Source organism: Chaetodon auriga, chromosome 3, assembly GCF_051107435.1.
Source record: "Chaetodon auriga isolate fChaAug3 chromosome 3, fChaAug3.hap1, whole genome shotgun sequence".
Classification (NCBI taxonomy): Eukaryota; Metazoa; Chordata; class Actinopteri; order Chaetodontiformes; family Chaetodontidae; genus Chaetodon; species Chaetodon auriga.
The window spans coordinates 21,929,408-21,953,415 of record NC_135076.1 but is presented as its reverse complement, the minus strand read 5'-3'; the positions used below and the strand labels follow the sequence as shown (position 1 = coordinate 21,953,415).

General features: G+C 43.8%; 2 protein-coding genes across 2 annotated transcripts in view; one reads left to right on the top strand and one right to left on the bottom strand.

Annotated features, from left to right (window-relative positions):
* The window catches only part of onecut3a (one cut homeobox 3a), a 23,609-nt gene extending 14,557 nt beyond the window's left edge, over window positions 1–9,052 (top strand). Inside the window, exon 2 of the mRNA XM_076727225.1 lies at window positions 1,795–9,052. Coding sequence (XP_076583340.1) covers window positions 1,795–2,087 — 293 coding nt within the window. The 3' untranslated portion in view covers window positions 2,088–9,052. The remainder of the gene's footprint in view (window positions 1–1,794) is intronic.
* On the bottom strand, window positions 2,884–24,008 carry atp8b3 (ATPase phospholipid transporting 8B3). Its single transcript, XM_076725885.1, has 30 exons — window positions 23,984–24,008; window positions 23,448–23,539; window positions 23,202–23,315; window positions 22,516–22,614; window positions 21,827–21,888; window positions 20,884–20,956; window positions 20,560–20,630; window positions 19,779–19,870; window positions 19,487–19,645; window positions 18,351–18,439; window positions 18,070–18,263; window positions 17,757–17,965; window positions 16,846–16,877; window positions 16,507–16,663; window positions 15,902–16,090; window positions 15,628–15,740; window positions 14,764–14,931; window positions 14,309–14,420; window positions 14,094–14,169; window positions 13,888–14,011; window positions 12,311–12,497; window positions 11,955–12,178; window positions 11,764–11,847; window positions 11,404–11,628; window positions 10,431–10,569; window positions 10,077–10,207; window positions 9,467–9,610; window positions 3,280–3,406; window positions 3,016–3,086; window positions 2,884–2,955 (listed from the first exon to the last, which is right to left on the bottom strand). Exons 1-30 carry the CDS (start codon window positions 24,006–24,008, stop codon window positions 2,884–2,886), a joined length of 3,654 nt encoding a protein of 1,217 aa, XP_076582000.1.

The window sequence follows — 24,008 nt, the reverse complement described above, 5'->3', positions numbered from 1 at the left end:
CATGTGTGCATTTGTGTGACATACATAGCTGCGGTGTTGATGTGAAATATGAATATGATGGATGGGCCAGTGTGCAGGTTAGACATCTGTAGTAAACAGATTGGACTGCAACGGCTGATCAATGGGCTCTGTTCCACTGTAATTAGACACACAGCGCCACTGCTTGGCTCCAGCCACTTCAGCATAATCACAACCTCCCCCTCCCAAACACACACATCCACACACTCATGCGCACACGCAAGTAGCACATGAAAAAAAAAAAAAAAAAAAGTCTGTCCTTAAATGCATCAAGACACACACACACACACACACACACAGCGTGAGAGTGAGACATTATTGAAGGCGAGTATGAAAGTATCAAACAATACCGACGGCAGCAGGTGGAGACCCCACAGGGATGGCATCTTTCTCTCTCTTTCTCTCTCCAATTTGCTCCCGTTTTATTGAGACAGTAGGGAAGCTGAGAGGGACACACAGTCCGTTCTGGCAGAACTTCGATCCTCAGCCAGCAGGGGAACATGTGGCTGCAGAGGTGGTGCCTTAACCTCCCACACACACACACACACACACACACACACACACGCACACACAGACGAACACAACTCCTGCTACATCATCTCTGGGCGCCGTTTCTGCCTTTTTTTTTTTTTTTTTCCGCTGCGCCTGTCTGCAGCTTTCCACCCGTCTCCTACAAATACTTTGAGTTACAACACACTTACCCACAATACAACATTCTATTAACTATTAATTTCTATGTTTGCTGCCTACAACCCCACCACCCCCTCCCAAACGTAAAAGAGTACACTCGGTGTGTTTTCTTTTGAAAATTGCTCTGCGTATGGGAAGGGGCTCGTAGCAGCCGGTGCATGCACCTCTCGAGTGTTTGTGTTTGGGGAGGGGGGCGGGGGGGGGCAGTGGGTTATAAATACCCTCTCAGAGCTCAATAGAGTGGGCTCCAGTGGGCTATGTTTGAAGTAGCAGACTGTAGACCTGCTGGGGGGGATTCTGACCTCAGTCCCTACAGAGAACCCCCCAATTCCTACAGCAAAGTCGGTCAATATCTCTCTTTCTCCTTCACTCGCTGCCCCTCCCTCCTCCTCTCAGCTCCTCTCTTTGGCTCTTATACACATGCACACACACACACACACACACACACACACACACACACACACACACACACGCACACACATGCACACACTTTGTCTTACTCCTCCACCTTTTCTGTTCTTTTCTTTCCATGCATCTGCCCCTCCTCTATCTCTCATTTCCACACATACACACACGCACACACACACACACACACACACAAAATGCTTACTTTTGTGCAACAGTCACTCAGTCCCCCATTGCGACTCAAACTGCATTAATATTGAATCAAACAGCAGTGTCTCCAGCTAGCAGGCAACAGCCAGTCCTCCCCCCCCCCACCCCACCCCCCCACCCCGCCTTCCTCACCCCATCTTTCTCTCACCGCAGGCTGGCTCCCTGTCTGCACTCTGCAGGATGGAAGGAATATTCCCACTGGGCAGGAGGCATGGATTAGCTTTAAATCAACTTTAATATGGCAATAGAGATGGAGCTGTAGAATCTCTGCTGTAGTATAAACTAGTTTTTTTGTGTTTAAGTATTGGCTAATGATACATTTAGTTACTTCACTTCCCTCCACATTCTGTCTTTGTTGTTTAATCATGAAAATACTCCACTTTTGTATATTTACCTTGCTTTGTGTTTTCTTTCCCCTCTTTGCCTCCCACTCTCATCCCTATCCCTCCCACCGCTGCCATCCACACCAAGCCTGCAAGCGCAAAGAACAGGAGCAACACAAGGACCGCAACACGGCGCCCAAGAAACAGCGTCTGGTCTTCACTGACCTGCAGCGGCGCACACTCATCGCCATCTTCAAGGAGAACAAGCGCCCATCCAAGGAAATGCAGATCACCATCTCCCAGCAGCTCGGCCTGGAGCTCAGCACTGTCAGCAACTTCTTTATGAATGCGCGCCGCCGCTGTGTGGACCGCTGGCACGACGACCACGGCGCCAGCCCCGGGCAGCCGGGCACGTCCGCCACCACTTTCTCCAAAGCCTGAGAGGAGGAGAGGACCTTCAGAGGGCCAAGGAACCAGGTTGGAACAACAGGCAACATGGGAAATTGGCTGTGAAACCTGTCTATAACAACCTTACCTGGCCTGGACCGTCTGAATGTGTCCTCTGCCTGAAAAAAATCCTTTGTGCCATGCAATCATCTTTTTTGTCAGTCAGAATTTCAAGCGCTCACCTGAAACAAGCATAATCTAAAGGTGAACTGCGCAGTCAGGTCCACTCTGCATTGCTCACATAAGGACAATCATTGATTCTGTCTTTTTTGAAAGAAAATCATTTTTTTTGGCATCTGACAAAGTAAAGAGACACCAAAGATTTGATGTTTTTGTTGGACGGTACCAGACATGTATGCCGGCCTCCTTCACCACCCAAGTAGCCACTGATTCTGCTTTTTCTCCCAACTCACCTCCTTTGTGTCTGCCTCTTTAGCCTCCCTCTCATCCCCTCTACGCCGGCACACGGAAGCAACAAGGGCGAAAAGAACGGCAATAAATCTGACAACAGAACAGCACATAGCCTTATTATCCAAGCCCCATCCTGCACACACAAGGCCGTCATAAAGAAAACAACGCAGCCTATGAAAAAAACAACAAGGCTTTCCAATTCTCCGCCTCTACCTCCCCCTCCTCCTGTAGTCTCCTTCATTCCTCGGCCAAAGGTATTCCCTGATGGCCAGCCATTTCAGAGAGCAGCTCAGCCCGATCATACGGCAAACTAATGAATTGAAAAATGAATCGATGCAGACAGAGAGAGCGGGGCCTTGACCCCTCCTGAAGGTGAAACTCAAGACGCTCGGCAGTAGATACTCAGGTCTTCCAGGCCCAGGTCTATATTTTTTGCACAGATGTTGGAGGCCTGTAGGGAGACATGTCATTGTTACTCTTAGCCTGAGCCTAGAGTCTGTGTTTCTCTGACCAACAGGAGAGGCGGGTGAGATGTCTGGACAAGCTCTTTGTTCTGCTGGGAGCTTTTCCTCTGATCAATAACTGAGAACCAAGCGACAACAACACGCTCGGGCATCCAGCCAACTACATTACAGCTGCATATGAAAAGCAGAATGTAAGAGGAGCACATGGAACCCACTGGAGATGGGGACACAAAGGCCTCATAGCAGCAGCAGCAGCAGCAGCGGCAGCGGCAGCAACAGCAGCAGCAGCAGCAGCGGCAGCAGCAGCACACCTCTCCCTCCCTGGTCCTGCCCGTGCTGGCAGAGCAACAGTGCCCCCTGCTGTCGATAGCAGAGACCTGCATCCAGCTGAGCAATGGGGCTCAGAGTGGAGGAGAGGGAGGGAAGAGCCACTAGATGCTGAGGAGAAGTCATGGCACAACACATTCAGGCCCTCACAGCTCTTTGAAGGCAGATCAATAGCTAACCATTATCCTATTGTTGTTCCTCATCCAACCAGCACTGGTGAAGCCAGAGGAGGGGGATGGTTAAACTGAATGCTGAAAACGCAGGGATTTAGCAAAGGCAGGGATTTATTTAGCCAATCCAAATCTTGAAGGATCCACAAAATACAAGTACAGAAATTATACAAAGAGGGGGCAGAAAAGGACAAGACAGTAAAAAGAGCAGAAAGGCTCACTGAGACAGACACATTTGAGGTGCAGTGGGGGTTTAATTTACATTATTTGGGAGGCTTCATATTTTGTCAGATCATTCTTCCATCCTTCCATCCCATCTGTTTGCAAAAAAGGCTCTCAGCAGATGTGATTCAAACCAAATCTCCTGGTTATTCCCACACAAGGGTTGTCAGTAGCTAACCCAAAGCTAACCACCACACTCCGCTGTCAAAATGCTACAATAATTAGTGCCAATGCTTACTGCCTTAATGCGAATCAAAGAATATGGTACTAGGGTTCACACACAGCTACAGTGCGCCCCACTGACGACGGGCGGTGTGTGCCATAGCAGCCAACAATCAGCTTTTAACTGAAGTAAAATATACTTTTTTAGTAAAACGATGAAAAAAGAATCAGATTTTAAGGCATACAATAACCAAACCTCAAATGACAAAGATACCACACACACACACACACAGTATGTGTTACAAATACATGAGAAAATGTCTCCAACACATAACTGGACACATTTTGAAGCAGAAGAAAAATCTCTCATTCTATCTTTGGTTCTCTACCTCCTCTATCCCTCTAACCCCATTGCCCCCTCTCTTTCTCTCTTCCTCTCTATATTGATGCGGGTATTTAATTAGTACCATAGACACAAAGTTTCTATTTCTTGTTACTATTGTGCTCTGTTGTGCATAAGTAAGGCACCTTGTTGATAAATCAAAAACAAAAAAGGAAGGACTTTTTAAAAGGAAAAAAAAAGAGGGATGCAAGGACCGAGGCCAATGAAGGATGTACCTTTTTTTTTTTTTTTTTTTTTTTTTTTGCATTCTGTGTGAATATAGACTCGGACGAGACATTTACCATGAGAAAGAGAAAAAAAAAAGAAAAACAGGGAGCTGCTGAAGAGAAGAATAAATGACGGACGCTCTCTCTCTTTTGGCATTTCATGTCAGAACTGTGGTACTCTCAGCCCCCTTTAAGATGAGCCCCAAGAACGGGGCAAAACGGAGGGGGACAAAACATGACCTCCAAACGTCCTGGCTGATTCAGTGTGTTTTATTGGAGGGTGGGTGGGGGGAAAAAGCTCGGGACTCAATAGTTATCTGTATGGTCTTAAGATGCAACTGTAGCATTTCCAACAATGTAGTCAGATTAGCGGTGCAGATTAGATAAGAGATGGTCATTGCAGAGGAGCTGATTGAGAGGTACTGACTAACCTCACGTTGCTGTAAGCAGTGAGTTAACGTCGCCAAAGGATGATGAGCTAAAATCGATTTGTGGTATACAGTTCAGTGAGCATAGGTAAATAGCTAGATTCAGCTCTAGGTATTAGGCTGACAAAATGACATTTGTTTGTAGTGAGAACCAATGTGGCTACCTCACTAAGCTGAGTGGTTTGTGAAACCGCCACTAATACCAAAGATACTGCAGCCTACCGGTCCCAAACTGCCTAGGGGGACATACAAAACAAAAACCGAAAAAAAGAAAAAAAAGAAAAAAAAAAAAGAATGAAAAAAAATCCCCCCCTCTTTGCCCACAACCATAACAGACAACACACTGACGATATTACACACACACACACACACACACACACACACACACGTTCGTACTAACAGCGCAGTCGGACTGCATCGTGCCACATAGGAGGAGGTGGCTGCCTTGCAGACAGAGTTGAGTGCCTTTTCCCTTCAACCACGGGTGGGACTGCACTGGACACACACACACACACACACACACACACACACACACACACACCAATGCGGGTGCATGCATATAGCTGCACACCCATTTACAAACATGCACTCACATTCAGACAATGCACCCATAATTGGATGGACAGAAAGGGGGGCCAAAGAGAGGGACACAGAGTGGGGGCTGTGTCAGCATTTTCTCCCATATTGACTTTCCATCTTGATACACTAGAATACAAGCACTTTATCATGTAGAAAGTCTATAAAACATTTTCTATACACTATTTATTTGAAACAAAATTATATGTTACTCCTTAATCTGTCAGTCTTTGTTACTGTATCGTTGATCTTCTAGTAGCTCACAGCCTTGGTGTTGTTTTTTTTTTTCCCCCTCCGCCCGGTGTGCTCAGACTCTCAGCCACTTTACCTCTCTCGCATCAGAGATATTTTTGTGTAACAGAGCAAGAGGGGGGTAGAAAGGCCGAGGCTCTCAGCGCTCGGAGGGCTGCAGATGTAAAATCTTACCACTAAATGTCTCTCTCTCTCTCTCTCCCCACTGCGTGCAAGCACAGAGGCTGCACTAGTTAAGTGTGGAAGACTCACTGACAGTTTATAGACACAAATTCTCTCCTCCCTCCACCTCGTCTGTCCAGTCGACCTCTCCCCCTGGCTAGTGCTAAGACTCGGTAGGCGTGTGTTGACAATTAATTCTGAAATACCTCAAAAACCTTTCATGTAAACTTTATGTAATTTAGACTGAAAATAATACTGCTAATGATAACAATGATTATGAAACTATGATACTATGATAGTTAGTTTTGGAACTTGTGACTTGAAGCTTTATACTGTTAAATTCTTTTATTTGTTTGCTCATTTTTCTCGTACGTTCTCTTGTTTGTTTTTGCTACGGCATGTACTTACTGTTTTCATAAAGGAAAAGACATTGTGAATGTTTCTGTGGAGGGTTACATGAGAAAAGAAGAGACAGAAGAGAAGGCTAGACTAGAGAGAGAGGGGCCAGAGCTACTCACGTCAGATGTTTAGTTCAAAGCTCTCTCCAAGGCGGGTACATTTAAGGGGAAGAAAAAAAAAAGAAGAAGAAAAAACACAAAGAAAGAAATTACAAAAAACGGGATTTGGGCTGAATTCTAAACCAAAAATTTGATGTTAAACCAAAGGAGGAATAACCTTTTACTCATTGTTAGCTTTCTTCTGCCTTTAAGTTGTCTTTTCTCTGAAAAAAAAACAAAAGAAAAAAAAAAAACAAAAACAATTTCACAGTTACTTTTGAAGGTTCCTGGGTGTGTTCAAGTGCTCCTGATGTTCTTAGAATATTAAAGACCAGCACCTCCTATTGAAAAGAAGGTGCGCTTTTTTCTTTTGTGCATGGATATTGTATAACTGTATAGAAACCAACAGGAATGACCTGTGATTTTGTGGGGAGAGGAGAAGGATGGAAAGACTTGGGAGTGGGTGGAGAAAGGGTGGGGGATATTTTGGTTAACAAAACAAAAAAAATGGGGTGGGAGGATTTGGGTTTTAGGCGTTGGAGGGGTCCTTGTTTTTAGAATTTCCGTCACTGTTGGATTCACTGGTTGTGTGCATGTGTTGTTGCAACCCTTCCCCTTTCCCCATGTTTCTTTGATGTATATAAATCCAGACAGTAGGGGGCAGTGTGTGCTGGGGGAGGTCAAACTCCTCTCCTCCCAATCAATAGCATTCAATCTTCATTCCTCAGCTTGTGGTCCTCGCTCGGGTCCTGAAATGTGTGTCTTGCTTTTCCAAAGACGGGCTGTTTACTTGGAGTTAATCAGAGGGACACACGCAGGCCTGAGCGGCCTTGAATATACCTGTATGTCTGTCTACATGCTTTTCTTCAACCTGTGTATGTGTGCTCATTTGTACTTATGTGGAAGACAAAGTGTTTCTTTTTTATGTTTCTTTACTATGGGTTGCAATATTTGTCATGCGAAAATTTGAAACCATTTCTTACTGACTGACCGACCAACCGACGCGGTACCATCTGGCAACTGACAATCCGACCCGAAATGTCGTCAGCGTTTGCTGTCAAACAGCAGACGTGTGTGTCGTTTCACTGTGGGATCGAAGGTTGCCAATGGGACTGATGTAGACACCCCCAGTCACACTGTGCTCTCCCTCTTCTGTTACCTGTTAATCAATCAGAACCAAGTGTCTTTGTGATGGTAGAAGACAATCAGTTTCAAAACAAGAATAAAGGTAGAGAGAGGGCAGGCCAGTGGGGAGGAGGAAGGGGAGGACGGAAGAACAAAACCAGGGGAAAAGAGGCTCTCTGAGTTGCTGGACGAGCTGTAATGCCCGACTGCCAAACGACTGCCCCACCACCTCTCCCACTCTCTCCAAAGCGTCATCCATCCCACCAAATCTGACCGCAACGTTCCAGCTCCACGAGACTTCCGCAACGCTCCGAACCAAAACTCATGACACATTTTAAATTCACTCCCTCCTCATCCCCCGTCACTTTTCACCCTCCTGCATTCCTACTGCCACAACGTAGTGCGCTGCAGGAGTAGAAAACAAGACCTGTGGTGCAGAGACCATATTTCCCATCACCCGCCACAACTTCCTGCTAATCTAATGATGATGTAACCAGCCGCGAGGAATAAAAATGGCTCCGGTTGGTGGCTTTTGCACAGAGAACTATGCAAACACCTGACCCCCCCAATCTTAATCGTTGCTGCTGGGTCAGAGTGTACAACCCTCAACCTCCCCTCCCTCCCTTCGACATTTAAACACTCCCGCTCACACTTCCATGACCTTTTCCCACCCCCCCCCCCACCCCCCCGCCCCTCCCCTGAGCCCAGAGCGGGCAGAGTAACCCCCCAGTCACTCAGGGTACAGTAGAGAGTGGCTGGGGAGAGAAGAGCACTACAGCACCCCATGTTTCACCAGACTGATGTCGTACAGCTTTACATAAATGCCCCAAACTGCCATTGACATCAAAATGGAGTCCATGTTGATGTTTGCAAGCTGATCCTCCCCGCTCATGGCTCCATTGTACTACAATGTTTGACTGTCTTTGTCCCCAGCGCCAAGGAAGGGCCACAATCAATGCAAAGACACTTACATTGTATTTACTTAAGTTTACAAAGTCGTCTGGAGATGGTGGCTTATATTGCACTCGTACAGACAGACAGACACACAAACAGACACAGGCACATGCTGGAGAGGGTGAGTCTGCCTTTTGAGAGTGTTTGCTGAAACCAAAGATGAAATCAGAGGTATGACAATCTGGCTACCAAACCTAGAAGACAATGTTCAGCTCTCTGGGCTGCTCTACGGGTCCTGTGATTTACCGGCCATGTGGACATTCCACCTATTGCACTTAAACATACACACGTGCACACACACACACACACACATACATATACGCACCCCGGTGTAAACTCCCACACACACACACCTCCACCCACACAGAAACGAGGGATAAACCCACTCACGACGTCTGGTCAGAAAGCCTCTTTTCCCCCCTCCCACTGCAGAAGCCGGAGAGCCTGTGGAGGACTTTTAGTTTCACTCTAGTTGAGACTTCTGAGAAGGTAAAAAATCTGAGTAATAACTGTTACAGAAAAATAAAAACTTAAAAGGATAATATGGGTAAAATTGCGTGTTTTGAAATAAATTAACAAATAAAACAATTGTAAAACAAAGCGGTGCTGTCCGTTTATTGTGTTTGGCTTGATCTTCAAAGGAAATCCCCTCCAACCCAAGCAGATGGAAATTTGATTTTTTCAGCCTCAGACAACCAAGATCAGAGATGTTCATGCAGAGGTAAACTGTCTACCTAAAAACAATAAACAAGATTTATAGCTCATAATATATTTTGTGCATTGTACAATTTACTTTATTGGAAAACAGTAGCTATAGAAAAGATGAGTCCAGGCTCTACTAAGAGCTACCCACAAAAAGTCGTAGTAGTTTGAAGTGAATTATCTTTCAGTTCTATGTTACAGTAACAATCTATGTGACCACATTCCCATATCAAGACCTACATCAGTTGTTATTCATGAGCCATTTGGTGCATCAACATTGTCCTGGTTGTAGTCACCGTCCTACAAACCCACCAACGGCGCTGGGATGCAGGTCCCTGAAGTGATGAAATGTCTGGGCCCGGCTTCCTGAGAGAGGGCGTAAGAGGAGCGACGAAGGGACGCTCCTCTTCTCAGCTTTGACCTCAGCTCCACTGGCTGAGAGGATGCAATGTGGACCTACGTCACAGCCAGGAGAGAGTGACATCAGTGACCTTTTACCGTTACTGTTCATGCTCTTGTTTTCAGAGCAATGAAAGCCTCAAGAACTTGGTGAACGGGAAACAACAACTCATGCCATCTGAGATTTAAGAAAAATGGTCAGAACACTACCTCAGCTTCCAAAATAACATAAAACAGCAACCAAACAGTATCATTTTGAGTTAGTCCTCATGTGGTTTGGTTTTTTCATTCGTCAACAGCAGTGAGCACATTTTCCTGTCAGAACTCAGAAGCATGTACACATCTGCAGAATCAGCACTGCGTACAGAGGCTGCAGCTCGTCTGGAGACATTTTATGGAGCTGTACACGTCTTGAATAGTTTGGAAAAAGGTTGAGAGGGAAGTACAGTTGATATTCCACCTATTTTTTTTATTTTTTTCTTACTGTCTCAATTATTTCTTCCTTTCCGTGCAGATGTCTCACCTTGTGTTTGTCATGGACAGTGAGGATGACATTGAGAGCACGGGCGGTCACTGAGGGCAAAACGGCTGTCCAGGTAGTGAGCAGAGCTGTGAGCCAGACAACTGGATCGGCAAAGGCCTTATCAGAGACACCTGATGGAAAAGACACACAAGGCAATCACACCGGTTCACAGGAGTGATGACACATCATCAGCTCAAACCCATTAAATAATCGTTAAAATTGACTTTTCGAGCCTGGTTGTATGTTTTCTTATACTGTTGTTTTGATGCTATTTGTCTCCACATGAATCAAATCCAGCAGTTCCTGCAGTAATGGATGTTGAAATGGCCACAGCCAGGAGCGACGTCACTGTACCGATAAAGTTATAATCTTTGGGTGATGACTGAAACAGGCGGGTGCTCTGGGTGATCTTGGAACAGATGAAGAAAAACGCCAAAACGAAACACAGAGCTGCTATATTGAACTTCGTCCAGTATTTGGTCACCAACACAAGCTGAAAGACAGAAACAATCACAGGAGAAATGTACGTCTAGATATACAGAACAACAGCTATCAGCAAGAAAATGGTACAAAAAAATCAAAGAGAATTAAGAAGAATGTGATAGCACAGCTCATGTGGACTTAACTGTATTGGTGAACCTCTCTAAAGGCTTTCAACAGTAACTGTGAAAACCAACAGGCTAAAACAACACAGGTAAATACTCCACTGCCAGAACAGAGTAAAAACAGCAGAAAAGAACAGAATAAGCGGCATAGCAGAAAAAAATGGAGGATAATACAACAGAAAATACAGAATAGAATGGAAAAATAGGACAGAATAGGATAGGATAACTGAACATAGCAGACAATACAGTAGAACAGAACAAACAAGGATAGACCAGACAAGAACAGAACACAAGTTTTCATCCACCAAGGTGGAACAGATACAGTTTCAGACAAAAAAAACTTCATAAAGTTAGAAATGTTAACAACTGACATGAACAACTTAATCATTTTACTTGTCATTCTTGGCTGCTATCAGTGTATTTTTTTTTAATATGATAAAAGTGTAGAGTTAATAATGTTTTTGTGTGTTTTTAAGTACCCTTGCTACATTTTGATGAAATGGGAAGTCTTTGCTCTTTTGAATGCACAGGTCTGCGAAGTAATACCATCATATTGTGACATCAGTCGTTCATTATCATTTCATAGATACTTTTTGATTCTGCAATAACAATAATTTCAAACAACCCTCTTCTGTTTTCACATGACATTTTTAGTGCATTTATTTTTGACTTGCGATCACAAGTTTCTGTACTTCACTTGCGTTTACGGAGAGTGTCCTGACCTCAGTGGTGGCAGTGAACATGGCTGCCATTATGACGGTGACTGCCATGGTCTGCTGGTCCAAGGCTGTGTCGTAGAAGACTCCAAACGGGATGAAGAAGATAACAAGCGATGAGTAGAAAGCATACAGGAGTGACAGGAACAGCATGAGTGGGCTGGAGAGCTCCCGTCTCGGTCCAGACTTGTACAGCTCCGGCCATTTCAGGCTGCTTTCTGCACTCACGTCCTGCAACACAAAGAGGCAGGTGTTATGAATCCAGACCCACGTATCTTCTCATGAAAATGAACCGATGCAAGTGCTGATGATCAAATATCGAAATATGACTACTGAGTTTATAAAAACATCCACCGCTAATCTCACCTGTTCAAAGAAGGTCACAAGCAGAATGGGGGACGCTGTGTACAGGATAGTGTACAAAGCGATGACCCATGTCTCATACACAGACTGCAAGACAGAAACAGACAGTGGAATAAATGCAGGATGTTTTCTCCATGTTTAACCTCAGTTCATGAATTCTGTATGTCATTGAGTTTCATCCATGTGCGTCTAACCTGAGCACTGAAGCCGCTGAACAAACCAAACCATAGCTGCACAAAAGCAAAGCCACAGGTCTTAAACAGGAAGTAGCGCAAGAAGAGGGAAACACGCCTGTAGGACCAGCGGCCATGGACCAGCAGCAGCCTCTGCAGAAATCTGAACCGGGACAATCCGAAGTCTGCGTTCTGCACTGCCTGACCTCCTTCCACTCCTGCTATTCCAACACCAATATGAGCCGCTGGTGTTTCGGGAGAGACAACAGTAAGAACAGACAGGCATCGAAGAAAGCACGCTACACTGATTAGTAGATTTTGTCTACAATTTAGAACAGCAAACACACTGTGCCATCTTTTCATTTATCCTGACTCACTCTTGATCATGTTTACATCGTTGGCACCGTCCCCGATGGACATGGTGATTGAGCTTGTGTGTTTCTTGACCAACGTGACGATGTCAGCCTTCTGTCCAGGTGTGACACGACAGCATATCACCGTCTGACACTCTTGTGCCAGGCTCATGAACGAGGCCCCCAAGTCTGGTCTCTGGTTGAACTCTGCCTGGAGAACGCCACCAAACTACTCAGTTTCTATTCATATAAAATGGCCCTAACTTCTAATGGACCTTTGCTTTTGGGTGTCAGTTTATCTCTGTTGACAGCTTTGACATCTCACTGAAGAAATCTTGTTTTAGGGCAATTTAGCTCTGCCAGTAAATATTTTTTTAAAGCTGCTATAATCAATTTGTTTACAGCAACAATGGGCCAGATGACTGTAAAATGAAGGGGCTTGTTTGCAGAGGGGAACCCACAGACATTTGTCACCTCTGCAGTTTCTCTCAGATCTACAGAGTGTTTCAGCCGACCGTTACTTTGCAGTTTGGTTCAGTCTCACCATTCTCATCAGCATTGTTTTCAGATGCAGCAGGCTGCTGTTTTCAGGGAAAAAGCCCCAAAAACCAATTGTGCACTACCTGCTCAGCAGCAAACAGACACAGCTGCCGACTAGTTGGTGAACACAGTGGAGAATTTAGCATTTCAACTAACAGTGGATGTTTCTCAGTCATTGGTAGAAACCAAAAACAGAGCTAAAAGGAGGGTGAATTTTGGACTAGGTGTTGTGTTTACAGTTTGTTTCTGCGGCCTCAAATGTCCAAAAAAATAAATTATTACAAATTTAAAGTTATACTCTTGAAGAATTTTCATGTAAATCAATGTCTGTCAGGAATGAGGCAACCCAGTGGTGATTGAGCCTACAGTCATCTGAGAAAAGTACTGCAATATTTATTTAATTGCAGTATTATGAAGTGGGTGACGTTCCCAGAAAAAAATGACTTTTATTATGAAATATTCAGAGGAGATGCAATGTGTCAGTGAGATTTACATGTTGCGTCTATAAAAAAAGACAACAGCCATTTTTGGTATTTTTTTTTGACAGTGAATCAGAAATATTGCAGGCAGTAATGGAACAAGAAGGAGAAGCTGAAGTGAGCTGTTAGATGAAGAGCTGCAGGTGACAGGCTGCACACCTCCAACTCCTCAGCAAGGTAACAACCTCCTTTCGGTTTCACTGTGCCCTGCTGTCCGACTCATGCCGTGCATTCACATTTGCTCACAGAATGATGGAAAAAGGCCAATAGTGGCTTGAGTTATTATTAACGCAACAATTGTTTTTTGCTGCACCAAAAATTATGTGACCTGTAATAATAAACCGCACTTGCTGTAGTACCTACAGGTGTCCCCAAATCAACCAGGACTGAAGTCTTTGGAAACTACCACTTAATTACAGTGTAGAGCAGTTGCAGAGCAACTCCTTTCCACTTTCCACTGTCCCATCTTTCACATTAAAAACGCAACATTTTATGATACAGAGTCATCTGGAAACTATATGGCAGCTATTTGGCCACTTGAACTACATGAGTAACGTATTTTCCTGTGTGTCCAGTGTTTACCAGCTCAGGTCCAGTGAGGACCACTGCAGTCTTTGCTCCAGCCTTTTCCTTGTCTACAGCCCACAGCTCGGTCTGTCTGGCCTTGCAGAAACTGACCCGTGGGTCTGCGGACTGGAGTATCTGTCTGCAGGACCAAACACACAAAGATCAATGAGATGGTGTGAGTGTGTGCATGTGTGTGTTTGTGTATTTTTATCATTGCTAACCTCAGCTCCTGCCATTCCAGTAATCTGGTATCAGGATCCAGTAGTTCGCAAGAGTATCCAATATTCACTGCGGTCTCTACAAGGACAAAGAACAAGGGGGCAGGAAAGAGAGGAGGAAAAGACAGACACCACAGTGAGACTTTATTTTCATGTAGCTACAGCACAGCATTCAAAATGGTACCATTCCCATGTCCCGCCACAGTACATCACAGTACCTTTTTTATCCCCTGTCAGCACCCATACTTTAAGCCCAGCCTGTCGAAGCAGAGCAATAGTCTCAGGAACTTCTTCCTGAAGCTGGTCCTCTATCGCTGTCACTCCTAGAAGCTATAAAACATGAAAGTTACCCTGTGTTTATAGCATTCTTACAAAATATTGGATTTATTGGACTGTGGCATGACTATATCAAGGAGACAAAGAGATGATGGGAGTGACGTTCATCCTCAAAGGATTTAAAGTCACTTGGAAACAAAGACTCTTGTTTCTTAAAGAACTTCTTTGTGCTCCAAACATATGAAACATAATGGACACATAAAGGGCAGAAAGCATCAAGCACAAGCTTGTTTTAAAGGGTTGTCTGTATAGGTCGTACTGTAACAAGTATCAGCTACACCACTTTAAAAGGAATACTTATATAAACACGGAAATATCACACCGAGGAAGAGCCCACCTGCAGCTCTCTCTCCATCTGATCATACAGCTTTTCCAGCAGTGCGTCGCGGTTATGGGTCGCCATGGCAGCAGACTGGGCCAGAGTTTTACTCCACTGCTCCCATGATGCCTCAGGAACAGATCGAACCGCAATACACAAAGTCCTCAGACAGGTCTGGGCAAACAACTGACAGAAGATAAGTTAACACATTATTTGATAGGCTGCACACTATTTACGGAGTGAACGTTCAGGCAGAAGTGAAGGATTGACAAAGAGCACATGAGACAAACACTTCAGAGATAACAACACTTACGCAAGAGATCGTGGGCCTTTCTTGAAAACTCTACTGATTATTGACCAAGAACTTTCAACCGGTCCATAGCTACTCTGAAACCCTCAATTCAGTGTGTTTATGCTTTGATGACCTGACAATTGATAACAATAACGCAAGATGCACAAAGGTGGTCTTGAAAGTACATATTTTAACCAATTTTAGCCATGCTAGTGGCATGGCTGTAGGGAGGGCATCGTCAGTCTGTTGGCAACTACTGGATGGATTGCCATTCAATTTGGTGCAGATATTCATGGCGCATTGAGGATGAATCCAGGTGACTTTTCATCAAGCGCCACCATGACTTTGACGTTTGTGTTTGGAGTGAAATGTTTTCATGGATTGCCATGAAATTTCACACATTAATGTGCCCCTGAGGATTCACATTTAATAAGGTTGAGTCTCTGACTTTTCATCAAGCACCACCTTCAACTTAAATTTTTGAGTAACCTGCAAAACTGAAGACATTCCCATCATACTAACAGAGTTTCATATAAATAGTTGGCTCCATAACAGCACAGACTAATGGTTCAGTAGAAACTCCAGTTCACCTCCAAGGCTCTTTCAATGCTTTCCTGATGTGGACAGTCCTTCTGCAGTCTCTCCAGGATCACTATATCTGCCCCTTTACAGTACAGCTTTAACCCACCCTCTGGCTCCCGCACTGAAAGAAAAACATAACCAGTATAGATAATATATCCAGAACAGAAGTTGACATAGGAGAACTTAGCATATGTGCAAAAAGAGTGAGGTGGTGCAAACAATTACAAGAGATTGTAAGGTTGAAGATATGTTGTTTGTGTGTATTTAGACGGCCTCTCTCACCCAGTACAGACATTCGTCTTCTCTGGCTGGTAAAGTCAAGCAGTGCCAGCAGCTGATACTGGCGAGTGACACCCAGCTCGGAGACAACAATAAAGTCTCTTGTCCTGGAAAGAAAAACCCAGCCCAGCTCCCTGGCTGCACTGACAAGAGCCTCCTCATCTGGGGATGCAGCCTGGTAAACTGGAACATCTGGAGGAACGCGGTGAACACACAAGGTGGAAATAAACATGCTGTCCTGTCCTCCATGAGTGGCTCAATGTGTCTTTAGCGATATATGTTATCATATCAGATTCAGACCAGAGAGTCAGGGGTTAGAAAGTAACTGGCAAAAATGCATAATCTTTGCTAGTTTTGTCAACATTAGACAAAAAGTGTCTCAAATCACTTATACAGGTTATTTGACCTTTGATTGTAGCACACCCATCAGGTCAATCAGTGTAATACAAAAACATTGTAAAAACATGAATCACACACTGAGATTTCATCAAAAACAAACCAGTGTTCTCTGAAGTGTAAGCCGTGGTTTAACAATTTCATCAGATCCAGAAAGAGAACTGATCTACTTTGATCTGAATCACAAAAATACAAGAAAATACACACAAAACCTTCGTTCCACTCTGCCATGACGGTGTGACATAAAGACAGCGCTGCAAGAAACTGTCTGCTGAGTGGACACTGCTTTCCTCTGAGCTTGTCCACCAGGGTGGGAGCCGACATGAACAGACCACCCCGGGAGTACGGGTTCCAGCTCAAGTCCATGGGCTGCACACATACAGGGGAAAACATGCTGCAGTAAATGTTACTGTGCATTGACATCATACGCAACTGCAACTGTGGCTATCACAGATAAGACAGTACCTTTGAATTAAGTTGGAAATATACAAGGAAGAGGTGAATAAAAAATGCACTTTAAAGAAGGAGATTTGAGAGTAATTATATGGTACCTCTGTGTCCTCTGCCTGGACAGATGCATCGCCTGTGAGAGCAGAGAAAGTATTATTTTTAACGATTTTCAAAAGCATGTGAAATGGAGGTAAAGTACATGATCTGAATATGCAGAAAGGAAAAGAAAAGTGGGCTGAACCAGGAAGTGGCTCAGACATTCGACATATGGTTGATGTGATTCTGACAAGGTTTCAATTACAGTTTGCCTTCAGTGGGCAGAGTCGGTGTTAAATATTTAGTAGATGGACAAGAGGCTAAGTGTCTCCTGTGGTCTCAGCAAAGCTTTATGTGAAGTCAGTTCCCCAGACGAATCTTTGTTCCCCAATGGATGGTGATAATCAAACTGTGCTATATAAACTCATGTTTAAAAGCATATTACTGCATTGATTAGACAGGATTCAGTGTTGTAACTTCACACGTCCTCGAACGAAGACTGAACTGTTGGACAATCAAGTGCCAAACCCACACTCTTGAGTATTCTACTACTTCCTAACACGTCTGCAAAGATGAATGACAATGATGAATGAATTAAAGTAGCTTAATGACCTGCAAAGATGCATTTGAGAGCATGTTGCATTCATAATTTCATGCACAGCCTGCTGAAAGTAAGGTAAAACAAACAAAAAAATGAGCCAAATTTATGTATTCACTTGTTTATTTTTTGGCCTGGGCAGAGGGTGAGGTGGTTCAAAAGTCTGTGAGTGGTTGGAATGTTAATTTCCAGCTACTCGTTCAGAGTGAGGTCAGATAAAGATACTTGAAAAAGATGAAGATACTTGAACTGGAAGGGCTGCATTGGAATAAAATGAAAGAATGATAATCACAATATCACGTAAAAAATTTCAATATTTACTGTAGAAAATTAGTTCATCAGATGGAAAATCATGAGATGGTTTCAGCTTATTATTACCATAGATCTGCCCAGCTATGCAGCATTGTCTGAAGAGCAGGCGGTTCTGGGTTAGTGTTCCAGTTTTGTCACTCAGCAGGTATCCCACTTGGCCAAGCTCCTCGCTCAGTGAGGTACTCCTCACCTGGGCTGGTGTGTCTCCCTGCTGACAATACATCTCCAAATCCCAGCCAATAAAAAGGCTGTGGACCGTGTGGATTATCTCAAACCTGTGAGCACACAGACGCAGTAAGAGAGCATACATGCAAACACAGGTGTGTTTCCACCTTCCTTCCTTCCCTCAATTGAGTGTAGTGTTGCAGAAGGGACTAACGTGATGTAGAGAGCTGCGGGCATGGCCGGGCTGAGCAGGATGATGTAGTTCCAGAAGGTGAGGAACCCTATGTAAACGGGGTTGCCGCTCTCCACCAGAGGAGACAGAACCTGTGAGTGCCTCATGACCCAACTTGAAAACATGCCACCGCCAATGGCTGAGAGCAGAGCTGCCAGCAGGATAAACAGGACTATCTAGAGATCCAGAGTATAGACACACAGTTTATAATAACTCCACAAGATGCCTCACACTTGTCATCCGACCGCCCTTTACCCACTCACCCCGATCACCACTTTGTTGAAAACTTTTTCCGTTTGAGGAGTCTTCAGTCTGAGTTTCCCGCAGTTCCTCAGGATCTTAGTGTCCGCTCCTGGTACAGAACAGACAACTGTTAAATGCTACTGCGACGGCCTGGCCAAGCGAAGTTGGGAGTCCATCCTGCAGCCAGAGGGTGAAAGTTCAAGCCCTCGTGTCAGTAAGTATCTGCTGACGTGCCCTTGAGCAAGATGCTGAATCCCTACTAGTTCCGGAGGTGCCTGACCCCGCTGCCAAGAGGTCAGTAGGAAGAGAGAATTTCCCTTGCAGGGATCAATAAAGTATCACATTATGTTTTCCAGTGATGTTGTCTCATTCTCACATAGACTGCTGAAGGACGTTGAGCTGCATGTGTGTAAAAATGACAAATACTGAGTGTGTGTGCCATATCTCCAAACTGTTCAAGGATGGAAAGTGTTTCCAACCAAGTCTTACTCCAACAACAACAACATGTCAGCCTTGATTATGCATAATTCAAAGTAGTCTGTGATGTGTCAGGGGTGTGTCAAGAGGGTAGGAGTTATAATCATGCTGAACTTGGGTTCACACCAATAGACAGGCTCTGATGAATGGCATAAAACCCATCTCTGGAAGAATTTGATCTATTGATCTGCTTTTCCAGAACTGAAAGGGTCATAGCAGCGAGATCCATGACACCTCTGCCTGGTCCAGTAATATCCGATCAATGATCACTTAAAAGACAGAGGAGCCAGTAATCTGCCAGACGTTAACAGACCCACATTTAAGACACAGCTGGAAGAGTTAAGTACTGTCCATAATTAGCAGTATAATGTATTCCACACAGTAAAATTTGTCATTGAAACAAGTGGAGGCCACAGGAGAAGGTGAAATGAGGCTGTGGACACAACAACATTTAGCAGTAGCTTTTATCTGTTATCTTTCACCTCTATGAGGCACTGAGCCATATATCAGGGCTTCTCTTCATCATTTGTAATCTTTAGACTCAACAGCCTGGCTTGGCTGGCCATGAACAAAAACTGTATCATCCTACCCCTCAGTAACATCTGGCAGGCATAGAAAATCCACAGAAATCAATGTTGATATCCCCGTTCCCAAACTGAATAAATTCTTATACATATACCAGTGTATATGGCCAAGCCGTAGGCAAACTCTGTGTTGCGTAGGACTGTTCCCCTCAGTAGGATGTGCTCTTTGTCCAGCAGGAGACACTCTCCTCGCCAGTGTAGCTGGCCTCTGAAGGTAAACAGATGATTGTTGGGCTCCTCGCAGAGCACGACACCTGTAAAACGCAAGGTTCCATTTTCTCTCACTTCAGACAAGTATGCAATTCTGTTTAAAGTCTCCTCGTGTATTTTTGCTCAACTTTAAAATGAGCATGTCGGAATTTGCATTTAAAAAAAACATTTATTCACCATCAAAGGCAGCAAGCGCTTCCTCTGAGGGGTGAGAGGTCAGCTCATTGTGTGTAGCACTGAGCGCCTGCCGGTACTTGAGGTTAGTCTCTCTGTACGAACAAAAAAAACATACTTACAAGTTAAATCAGCACTAAGCAGTTGATCCATTCATCAGAAATAATAATAGTAAGTCAAGACAGTATGCAGCTGGTAGGCACAGGGAGACTTATGCAATATTCATTTCTTTAGTAGAGAATCAGAATGAGATTTCAATATTGTTAAGTTGTACAAAGAATTTAATTTGAGCTTTCTTCTCAAACACACAAACTCATTAAAAGGTCTTCATTCTGTAATAAATCATGTGGTACTTTCACCTCTAACTGGTTCTAACTGGTTTGAAATCACACTGCGCACACCATTTTTTCATTGATCCCAACTGTACCACATCTGTGTGCTGAAGTGTTGAAATTATTTTAGACCTTTGAAGTTTTGCTGTCATGGCCCCATAGCTACAGACCTGCCTGAAGAGCCTGGGCCACTAAAATCAATATCACCTTCAAGATCACATCCTAAACCTTATTAACTTTGTATTCGTGCCACCATTTTTACTATTATATGTCTCATACTGTTTTCATATTTTCCATGACGTAGTTCTTCATTTAATATTTTGCAGAAATGCACTACTATTACTAGTATAATCAGCACAAAGTCGATACATACAATACAAACATGTCTATGTGACCATATGATGAATTTTCATAGAATTATTCAACAGAATAAGATTGATTGTGTTTCTTACCCATCAATATCCGCTGTCTCCACATAACACAGACTGTGAGGCTCTGAACTACACAGGAGGAGAAGGTCAGCCTGGGAAGAAAGAGAGAGAAAATACAAAAACAAAAGAGACACGGATAAGTGGAAAGTTACTGTACATACAAAAAAAAAAAGGTACTGATCATGTATTAAAAGATCTCAAAATGTAGCTGCTACATTCTGCAAGACTTCATAGAAATATGCAACTGAGGATCTAATGCCATGTTATTCTACTCGTGCAACAATTATCAATCAGACACTTTGTTTTCCACTTTGCTGTTGATCTCTGCTTTTTATAAAATCTCACAGGGATGGCTTGGTCTTTGTGGATCCGCAGCACGTCTCCCACCAACAGATCCTTCCACTGTGCTCTGCTGAAACTGAGACAGAGCACAGACAAAGTGTGAGCATATGGAGAAAAAATAATCAATGACTTTGATTTGCTGAAATTTCATATTATTTGCTGGTCACAAATCTCCTAAATATGCAATGCTACCACACATGCAAACAACTTTGGTTTTCGCTTTTTGTATAGTAATATTTTACTAGATATTGTATTAAAGATACAATCAGTAATACAAATGTAAACACAATCCACTATCAATTCTTGAAAAATAGGGCTGTAATTTCTGAAAATAATTGCCTTTTAACACACAAACCAGGACCACACAACTACATCAAGTTATTAACACTGTCTAAGCAGGGCAGGCTGACATTTTCAATTGTGATGAGTTCAGGAACACGCACTCAGAAATACTTTTCATCCAGAAGTAAACTTTTTATGAGTCTTTATATATGTGAGTATACCAGTAGTTTACATTGCAGCAAAAAATGTCTGGCAAGGCCTTTAACTAATTCGCTCTCTGTTGGTGATAAAAAACAATGTGGCATTAATTTTTCTTTATTGCATGTCTCATACAGTTACCACACTTTGGAGGATAGTGTGCAAATGCTAATAAAAACAAAATGACAAGTAGTCTATCAGTCCACAGGGGAATGTAAAAGTCTCAGAAGCAGACTGAAGCAAAAGTATCTTTGAAGACAGGGGAAGATGTCATCAAGAGGTTGCTCATAGTTCTTGTCTTGCGACAGGTGTGCAAAATGCTGTGGTTTTTTTGCCTGCTCTAATGCACAAAGGGACCATCTAGGGATTCACTCATTCACACTTCATTAGAGCTTCATTAGAGGGCAGTTTCAGACTGGAACGGGAGCTGAGTCCTGAGAGAATAACCTACTGTCTTTGTCCTCACCTCTGTGAGATGAGTACATCACAGGGTCGGGAGTTAATCTTTGAATCACTGCGCCTCCTTGCCTGAACCACAGAAGAAGAGAGAGAGAGAGTGAGGGGGCAAAAAAGGGAAGGAGAGAGGAGAAAAGAGAGATTTCAGAAGCGTGACAAGGATGGAGGAAAAGAGTGATGGACAGGGAGTGTGTGAGAGGGAATGAGGGTGGCCATGAAAGGTTGAACAGGAGAAAGGAGAACGGAGAAACACCATTACGGGGCTCTACAGTGACACCAGCTGGGAGATTTACACCCTCCACTAAATGATTAGTCAATAGAGAGGGGTCAAGCAAGCGTTTCACCCAGAGCTGTTAACGACCGTAACTCAGTGATGCACTTAACCAGAGAATTCTCCATGCAAAACATCACGCCTGCGTTTAAAAGGAGAAGCTTTAATGATAGGAAAGAAAATTAATGCTACTGGGATGACTGGTTCTGTCAGTGACGAGAGGACAAGGAGTCAATGAGGACAATGAAGGAGAGAAAGGAGTGCATGCATACTTAAGTGTCGGGTGCATAAATGCATGCGTGAGGTCGTATATTTGTGTTTAAGCTCATGCATTTGTGTGTGAGCGGGCGCACTCATTGCTGAGGGTAATCCCAGACCCTTCCTGGGGGGGGGGGGGGGGGCAAGGGGCGAGTGATTGGTGGTCTCACCATGTCGTTGGCAAGGTCTTTCACCCCTCTCACAAAGAGTATGACGAACAGTGGGATGGCGGTGATGTACCAGGGTATGGTTGAGATGACAGGAACACACTGGACACCACATACATGCATGGATACATGAAGAGGAAGAGGAGAGTCACACATACTGGATAAATCACACGCACACACAAAGCGCTTCCACAAGTAATAAAGAAAGAAAATTAAAGACAATTATCTAAGACTTTTTTTCCTTAAATAAGACTCCCCAAGGTGGTAACTGAGTTTATATAAGGTGTATGTACTAAATAAATGTTTGCTTGTCTACCCTCCTTTGCATATAGATGATGAATATTACACAGATGTTGATGATGAACATGAACACAAACAATATCTCAACAGACTACATACCTTCTAACACAGCATGATGTCAGGTACATGTAATTTGGAGGAACTGGATAACCATAACATATTACTCCTATGACATCTGCACATCTAAAGAAAACCATACTTGTCAAACACTTCTGATAAAGCACTAATTCGTTTTGCTCTTCCAGATGGCTACACTTCACTGGATACTGTAAGCAACATACAATAAAGACTAAATCTGAGCCTGTAAAATATATCAAAACCATGTCAGATTTTCTAGACTCAAAGCATGAGAGACAGAGTAAGAGAGAACAGCAGAGCCCTCATCTGACCTGCAACACCATCATGAGGAGGAAGTAGAGATTGGCCACTCGCTGGAACTGTTCAAACAGCGTCAGGGGCAGGAAAGTCAGAGGGGAGTACTTGTAGCTGCGCACCAAATTGTCCTGGCAACCACCAGAGAGAAGCACAAGGGAGATGTACATATCAACACATTAACCCGCTTCTCAATGTATCAGCATGCCAACAGGTGTTAGGTTAGGTGTGGAGGGAAGGAAGCACATGCGTGACTGACTCACTGCGTATCGCCCCCAGCGGAAACACAGAAAGGATCTCTTCTGTTTGTGTTTGTGGTACTGGCGGCTGTTTGCCCTCACCTCCCATGTGAGGTCTGTCAGACACACATAAGGCTGACTTTTCACTTCAGAGACCATTTACACACGACTTAACGGATCATTTACATCAGCAGACAACAGATGGATGTGTGCATGCGCGTGCTTCTGTGAAGTGTGTGTTCATATGCCAGCGTATGTCGTGTTAGCGGCATCTCAAAGGTATTCTTGCATCGCCCATTCAGAGCTTCCAGAAGGCAAAACTGACTCTGATAGCATCTGCAGAACATGATCCCCTATAGTAGCAAATATCAATAAAGATAAAAGATCTCAGACAGGCTGCTACATATGACACTGACTGGTGTGATATGAACATTATAGCATGTTTCATTTCAGATATTTCAACAACACTGACCTGTATTTGCCTCTGAATGTCAGTTAAAACAGTGAGATAAAGAGACACCGAGTAGAAGACGAAGAAAAAGGACAAGAAAGAGACGTACCAGATTCAATTCTTTCGTTGGACAT

Excerpts from the sequence above, each read along its gene's own strand:
- atp8b3 (XM_076725885.1), bottom strand. The coding sequence starts at position 24,008 with ATGTCCAACGAAAGAATTGAATCTG. Across the intron at positions 11,629-11,763 it reads TTGTGACCTTCTTTGAACAG|GACGTGAGTGCAGAAAGCAG; the intron begins GTGAGATTAGCG and ends TTTGTGTTGCAG. Across the intron at positions 3,407-9,466 it reads CCTGCATCCCAGCGCCGTTG|CATCTAGTGGCTCTTCCCTC; the intron begins GTGGGTTTGTAG and ends ACTTCTCCTCAG.